Source organism: Limulus polyphemus, unplaced genomic scaffold (genome assembly GCF_000517525.1).
Source record: "Limulus polyphemus unplaced genomic scaffold, Limulus_polyphemus-2.1.2 Scaffold29, whole genome shotgun sequence".
NCBI lineage: Eukaryota > Metazoa > Arthropoda > Merostomata > Xiphosura > Limulidae > Limulus > Limulus polyphemus.
The window spans coordinates 549231-557602 of record NW_013665639.1 but is presented as its reverse complement, the minus strand read 5'-3'; the positions used below and the strand labels follow the sequence as shown (position 1 = coordinate 557602).

Genomic DNA, 8372 nt, shown 5'->3' with positions numbered 1-8372 from the left:
AACGCCCCCACGGCTGAAAGGGCAAGCATGTTTGGTGTGAGAGGGATTCGAACCCGCGACCCTCAGATTGCGAGTCGAGTGCCTCATCCACCTGGCCATGCCGGGCCTATTGTAAGAAATATGAAGCGTTTTTAAAGGTGATTTTCCACGAGACTTTTTTAATAACACTTGTGTTCACTCTCTAATATATGATTTTTTTTTTCAATTTCCTGAAATATGATATCAGGAGAAATGATAAATAAAATAAGAATATTTATAAATACAAAATTGAATTCGATTCTTAACTCATTAAAAACAATTATTAAACATTTAGAATTGGCCATAATTTCGCGAAGGCTATCTGCACTAGCCGTCCCTATTTTAGATAGTCTTCACCACCTTCCGCCAACTCTTAGGTTGATTGTTACTGTATAACGCCCGCCGCGGCTGGAAGAGCGAACATGTTCGGTGACGTGGGATTCGAATCCGCGACCCGCAGGTTGCGAATAGAGAACCCTAACCTCCAGGCCAATTGTATAGTGTTCTTATATGTTTTATTTTATTCTTATCGGTAATATTTAGCATAAACGCTGTCAACATACTGTGTTTTCCTTATTATATGTGAGCTGATTTTCAGTCAAAACGTTTTTTTTTTTTGTGTCGATGCGTTTCGCTTTAACTTATTTAGTGTTCATTGAACTCTACATGAAATGGTACCAATGTCGCAAGATCAAAGCACAATGTGCTTCCGCAAGTGTTAGAAAGAGGGCGGATATGAAACTAGCACTAGTCGGTAATGATGTAGGGCGCTTGGCCATTTGCCAGTAACTGAAGCGTAATTCTGATGTAATCGTAATGTTTTTATAGCCTTCATTCACAGGAACATAAACAAATCTAGGCGATTACAGGTCTGTTATAATACACAAAACATAGTTTATATACAAAATTGGAACGATAATGCTAATGATTATTTTGTGTATTCAGACGCATACTCAAACGCAGAAACTTTATAAATATAATACAAATATTATTTGTCGGAAATAAGCACCGATTAACTACAAATACATTCTTCTAATCCTTGGACTGTTTGAATAAGAATATTTCATAGAATTTAACACAACATATTGAAAATATGCATACAGTTAAAGTCTTAAAGTATACAGAACGTAATTTATGATGGTCGTCAATGCATTAATGATTTTCTTATTTGTCTGTTTTCAAGCACATACCTACACAATTGACTATTTGTGTTGTGGCCACCGATTTTAGAGGTATAAGCCCATACTGCTGAGCCACTGTTGATCAACCGATCGACACTATCAGCTGGGGCTAAAGTTCGAAATATGCCTACAGGACGTCTATATCACGTGTATTAGTGGAATAATTGGTCTAAAGCAAAATGATTTATTAATTATCATTCTTAATAAAAAGGTTTATGTTCTACTAAAACAAAAACATAAACAAACCTCATTCACTCCTAACAACACATAACGATGTATCAAACGCCATAGTCGAAATTGTCATTAGTTGTTTTGCATGCCGAGATTAATAGGTGTGGTACCATTTTTAAGTATCACTTACATATCCATTGCAGTTTAAATTTGGCGACAACAATAATAATAGAATTTCGAACAATTAATTTTTCAGGAGCAATCTGTTTCATAGTTTTTAAACAATTATTTAGTTTGTTTATAAAACTTCAAATATATAAAAATTCGACCAAACCAAAAACATATATAAAGTTCACTCACTTAAATTATGAAATAAAACATCACTTTACGTTTCACTTTATGGCTTAGCATAATGTGCAAATTACTGTTGTTGTTCACATATCATCGTAATCATTATGTGCAAATCTAAAAATCTGAGATTTTAAATACATCTTTTTGACCAAATTTATATGTAGCGGTTTCAATTATCTAGTGAATTTGGCAATGTATAACAACGAATTTTTGATTTAACCAGATCGCCTATGGTATTCCACTTCCTGGTAACACACATTCGATATTTCCTCAACTCTTTTACAAATCTTAAAGAATATGCACTGTCGTGTGAGAAATCCAACGGTGTTTGTCACCCCAAAAACGAACAATAGCTAAGGAGATACAATGGCTTGCCTAATTCTGCTAAACTTTCCTGAAGTCATCCTGAGATGTTATTGTAATACAATATCTACTAAGTTTCTCGAAGCTTGTAATAACTGGGAACTTTCTGTAAAAGTTGCACACACTTCGGAGGGCAGATGTCAGAAAAATCACATCCAAAGTTTACTTACAGTGATAGATTAGTGGGAAGGCAGGTAGTCAACACCACCTACCGTCAACTCTTGGACTAATCCTGGATTGATCATCACATTTTAACGCATCAGATGACGGGAAATCATTGCAGAGAAAGTAAGCTGTAAAAAGAGGCCATAGAGGAACTTTTTTTGGTGCTAATAAAATGTCAAACAGCCAAAGTGAAGCAAATTTACATACAGACCAGGTATGTTCACAGAATCATAGGAAGTCGTAGACAAAAATGTGAGAGAATTTGGGAAGATAGAAATCCATTAAGACCACTATATCCATAAAATAAAATCAAAACGTGAAAGACTTCTCAGATCAAACCCTACAGATCTCTATACTTTATTCCATCTTTTCATGTGGACTCTACTTTGTTACCTAAAAATTACGCTACTGGTTTAACTCAGTTATTCGTTGTTAAACATTAAACATATAACGTCCATAAATGTTGGAGTTGTGCAGTTACCTTAATCAGATTAATAATCGTCATATTTAAAGTGTGAGGTTATTTTGACTGACCATACCTGTTTACTTTAACTGTATTTTAATCACTTGGTATATTATTTGATGGGGGAATTCTTAATAGTTTCTTAGCTGCTTATATTTAATTCTTTTTGTATATTTTCTTTCCAGTTGACAAACAAACAGATGTTGTCTTCATATGCTAAATGCCTTTTGGTCCTCACAACCAGTGGATTTGTGATTCACTTGATTTTTGGTTTGAGCGACTTTTCAAAAGCATCAGAAGATAAGTCCAACTTCATTCATTTTCCAAGCGATTTCAGTTCAAGCAACAAAAGGCACAGCTATCCGTTATCAAACATGAAAATGCATGACCTATCCGAACAATATCGAGACTTTAAAAAGTATCATTCCCGTCTGGTCGCTAGGAGAGATCTTTTAGGTTTGTTATTAAGATAAGAGAAACAATATATTGTTATTTGAAAAGCTTTAGATAAATCTGTCTATGGAAAGAAATTTTCACTGAATATATTATTTTCGTATTATTACTTTTCAGGAGTCCAAATAATTAGTGGGCCTACAGGCTATCGTGACTACAATGGAGAGATAACAGCAATGAAGTTGAAGTGTCGGACGTGTTCCTTAGTTGGAACATCAGGTACGCGCTCTAATTCTCAAAAGCAAAACCCTATTCTGTAGCATTGACATAAATTATGAAAAATTAATAAGTTTCTGAAGATTAAATTTAAGAATTGAATTGAAGTAATCTTTTTAATTATGTTTAAATATAAAGAGTCTGGGTATGAGCTACCATGTCGTTTTGCCTTTACCGAATATATGTGTTTGTGGATACTGCTGATTTCCAATTACAACGGTAATTGTAGCCGAAGATCAATTGGATACTTATATTCTTGTGGGATGTTTCTTAAGTTCAAACAACAGAACTGCAACGTACAGAAATGAAACATTAAAAGAGTTCAGTGAAAAAATATTTGCTACTACCCATATCTGATACATTAGTTTTTTTAGAGCTATGTATTAAGGCATTCATATTGTTGACAATAACTCCTGACAACTTCTAACAAAGTCTCAAACGCCATAGTTTTGTAAAGTTATTGTTAGTTCTTTTTCGTTTTTACTTATCACTTACATATACATTGCACTCGAATAACAACTCAACAATGATAATAATAAGACTTTGAAAAATTAATTTTCATCAAGCAATTTGTTTTATAATGTTTAAATAGTCAATTATTTAGTTTTAGATAAAGTTTTACATTTTAAGATAATAAAGTTTTATCAATATGATTTAAAAGCTTTAAATGTAGTTGTACTCTTAGAAACCTAATCAAAAAATTTAGGCTATAATATAAAAGTAACAGCTTTTCAGAAGTTCGGGTCGTTCTAATTAACGTTTATTGAGATTATTGTCAATGAAGTTATTAATCAAAATTAAAGACCGAATATATATATTACTCTGCTGTCCATATTTCTTAGAGGATCTACAAGAAATATTTTGATTTATCATACAATTCAAACTCGTAACATTCAACTTGACATATTTGATTATTGACCTTAATGATATGTTAAATTGTTACTTATCTCCTCTTGCTTTGTTGTTACATATGCATTAATTCAGATCTGTGTATTATGATAGGCATTAGAAAGCAATACCTTAAATATCGCTTTAGTGCTTTTTGTACTTACTATGTTTTTCTTAAAACTAATACGCAAGTTCAAATTGTTATCGCTTCCCATATTGTGATTCACTCTTTGGTCACACGTTAAGTACGAGTACAAAGTGTCAAGCCTAAGTTCAGTTAGCCCAGTAGTTTGCTCTGTTTTGTTTCAAACCTTTTGATGTTACAGAACAAAGAATAATAAGGCGTTCAACGATTCTCCAAATTTTTCTTCTTCGTGTTTTATGTTAATTTGTATGTTTACAGGTCTACTTCTAGGATCGAAAAAAGGTGTTACAATAGACCAATCAGACTGTGTGTTTCGGCTGGGTTTGTCTTCGGTAAGGCAACTAGAAGATGATGTAGGGAAGAAAACAACCGCCAGAGTTCTAGATAATGAAAGGTAACTTCCACACACAATATAATCTCTTACAAAAATTAAATCAAATACAACGCCACCTGACGAATAAATGTTACTTACAGTTACTAACAATACCTTCATTATACAGAAGGACGTTCGTTTGAAATCTTGACTTGTATACAGTTGTATATTTTGAAATTCTCGAATGATTCCTACTTTTAGATAGATAAGCATCAACTTGTTTTCTACGTAACTTTTCTGTTGTTATTTCATTTTTGTAGCTTAGGGCTTCTACTGAAGACATTCCAGAAAATGCTTACTGGTACACTGACGAGCCAGAATGTTTTCGTGCACGACACACGAGGTGCTGGGAGTGAGTTGTATACTATGCGGATGAGATTGAAACATCTTTCTAGATACGACAAGAACGTCACATTCTATTTTCTGGACAGGCATAGTGAGCACAGAGCTTTAATGGCCATGAGAGTAGCAGCAGCAGTTGTAGGGTGAGTTGTTGTAATACTTGCCTTTAATAGTACAGTGGATGGGCCTGGCACTGTCTGGTGGCTCGGGCGCTCGAATCGCAACCTACAGGTCGCGAGTTTGAATGCCGGCCCTGGGCATGCTCGTCCTTTCAGCCGTGGGGACGGTATAATATGACGATCAATCCCACTTTCCGTTGGTAAAAGAATAGCCCAAGAGTTGGCGGCGTGTGGTGTTTACTAGCTGACTTTCCTCTAGTTTATCACTTCTAAACTAGGGACGGCTAGCTTAGATAGCCCTTGAGCAATCTTGCACAAAATTTCAAAAACAAATAAACAAGAGGATGATATATTATGTCTTGTTCTATTGACAACTAAATGCTGAACAATATGCCCACATATTATCTTAGAGGTTCTAACTAAAAATGTATAAATTCTCTTCTCCGGGTTTTCCTTTAGAACTCAAAAGATAAAATAATAGAATTTTTATGGCTTCAGATTTATGTTATATTAAATAATCAATTATAAAAAAATTCTTAAGCTAGAAGTGCAACTTTATTTTTATACAACTTAAATCCAGTCTCCTATATGTAAAACTAGTCGAGTGACAATATTATAATTACACGTAAAGAGAAATGCTAAGTCTACTTCTCAAGTAATATCTAAAGGAATTTTAAATGACGGTCAAATAACTAAAAGTGATTTAAACTCTTTTTACAGAATAAACAAATGTCAACACTGAAAGCAAAGAGAATGATACTTTCTTGTAATCTTAGAATAGACATTCATGTATAATGATTGATTGGCCCCTTTATTAAACGTCAGTTAACATCGAATTGAACCATCTTTTGCCGTGATAATAACTTGAACTCGGAATGTCATATACTCCATAATATAGTAAATGGGGTCTTGCTCCATTTTTCTTAACCCTGCCATAAGTATGGTCTGTAACTGATTCACAAATGTCAACGTTCAAGTTCTTGTCAAAGATGCTCAATTATATTGAGACCAGGAGGTTGTGCATTTAAAAGCATATCATTGAAGTCATGCTTTTTGAGGAAACTTCAAAGAATTCGAGTCCTATGGATTGTACTATCATAGTTTATTAGAGTGGAAATCCAGCAGTGCAGAGTTAGCATAACTGGGTATTCTATGGTCCTCATTAGCCCTTCTAAAGGAATCAAAACCCCAAGTCGGGCCACGAGAACATTTCCCACACCATTATACTACTTCCAGAATTTTGCACTTTAGAAACATCATAAGGTGGGCAAATGTCTTATGTGGTTTATTAATCTATATTTATGTAAGTAAGAAAAATGTGAAAATCAAACCACCAGATCACAACACATGCTTTCAATCTTTCTTTGACCATGGTTTACGCTGTAAGCGCTATTGAAGTCGCGATTTCTTTTTTAGATCTGATAAGTAGTTTTCAAAAATGCTGTCAGCTGTCATGTGAGAATTTTTGCAGCGTACATTACATGGTACGATTGAAAATATCCGAATGTTGGCTACTGTTGACGGAGTCAATTAGTGGAACATTATTTGATATATGGTGTACTTTTAAAATCTAGCCGCCTTTTCTCTCAATCTGTCTCCGGCATCTTTCTCAATCCTCTCTAGTTGCAGACATAATACCTTTCAATTGTCACTGTGAATAGACTTTCATGATATATTCCTTTGAATGCCCACCATAAAAAAAAAGAGTCTATATTTAAGACAGTATTGCTCGACGAACACCCATTATCATGCATGGATCGAGGGATTCTTTTTTTGCCATTGATCTGGTTGACTAACCATGTTATGATCCCTTCGCCATATTTATAGGGCATAAGTAATCATATAATAAGTTTATTATGAATAAACAAATAAATCGAGTGTTTGACAAATGCGATTGAATGTTTTAATAAAGTGACATATCCGTGAGTCCTTTAGAATATAGCAGTAAATACCAAAACATTACATGAGATTTCGTTGTTGAAAATGAAAAAAAAAAAACGTTTTGTTTATGAATATGAGCTCAGTACCGGCTAGCACAGCAAAGCTTATCATTACGATTGCTTTATCAACTTCATATCATTGTTTACTTTTGATAACAATTAACTAATCTTTAACTAAGCTACTTATTTGTGGATAATTATTACCAAGCTTTTAGAAGATAAACATTTGTCTTCAAGTTGATAAAAGTGCTGTAAACATGAAAATACGTGTTTTAAAAAGATACTTACTGAATCTCATTTTTACAATTCTTGAAACTTCCATAATATTAACATTCCATTTTAATACCAGAATATTTTTATTTAACTTTTAACCCAGGTCATTAATAGGTCACATTTTCTGTAGCTATAAGATGTTAGGTGTTAAACCCTCGACTCTTTGGTATGCTGTTTACATCATGACTGATGCTGGATGCTCAAGTGTTAAGATTATTGGTTTGCCGGATCCAAAATATTGCAAGTACGTTACTTTTCCACTATTCTGTTTCTTCTTTTATATTATTGAAACATTGTTTTTTAAATGTATACATGTTATTATATTTTAAACATAGCAAGAAATGTTTGGCACTTTTTTTTTATAATCCACATATCTGATCAATCTGCACTGAGTGGTTACAAGTAAATAGACACCTAATTTTTCGTCATTTAACTGATATATGCTACCTAATTTGTGTTCACAGAGCACAATATAAATGAAAATGGTCCGCACACTAATTATCTTGTGTTACAACATGCCTAGAACTCAAGGTTCTCTCGAATTGTCAGATTTTGATAGAGGAAGGATAGTTGGTCAAGCAGATGGTGGAATAAGTCAGTGGCAAATTTCGCAGAATTTGGGAATCCCGCTTTCGACAGTCAACAGAATCATCGTGCAGTTCAGGAAACACGGCAAGAAAACAACTGAGCAGCGTCCGGGTCGTCCTGGTCCATCGCAGAAGACAAAAAGGGCTGTCAAGAGGAGCATCGAAATGGATCCCAGATTAACGACTGCAGAAGTGGCCAAAGTTGGTGGGATGACCCCGAACTCTGTTCAACGGATTCTCCACAGATTGGGTTATCGTTGCAGAGCTGCTAGACGGAAGCCCTTATTAAGACCTGCCAACGTAGTCAGACGAAAGAAGTGGGCA

General features: G+C 34.3%; 1 protein-coding gene across 2 annotated transcripts in view; it reads left to right on the top strand.

Annotated features, from left to right (window-relative positions):
- The window catches only part of LOC106459682 (alpha-N-acetyl-neuraminyl-2,3-beta-galactosyl-1,3-N-acetyl-galactosaminide alpha-2,6-sialyltransferase-like), a 13246-nt gene that overhangs the window by 1775 nt on the left and 3099 nt on the right, over window positions 1–8372 (top strand). For both annotated transcript variants that reach the window (XM_013919328.2, XM_022386393.1), the window contains exons 2-6: window positions 2898–3168; window positions 3283–3384; window positions 4673–4808; window positions 5048–5272; window positions 7592–7705. In XM_013919328.2, the coding sequence (XP_013774782.1) occupies window positions 2913–3168; window positions 3283–3384; window positions 4673–4808; window positions 5048–5272; window positions 7592–7705 (833 nt within the window). In that variant the 5' untranslated portion in view covers window positions 2898–2912. The remainder of the gene's footprint in view (window positions 1–2897; window positions 3169–3282; window positions 3385–4672; window positions 4809–5047; window positions 5273–7591; window positions 7706–8372) is intronic.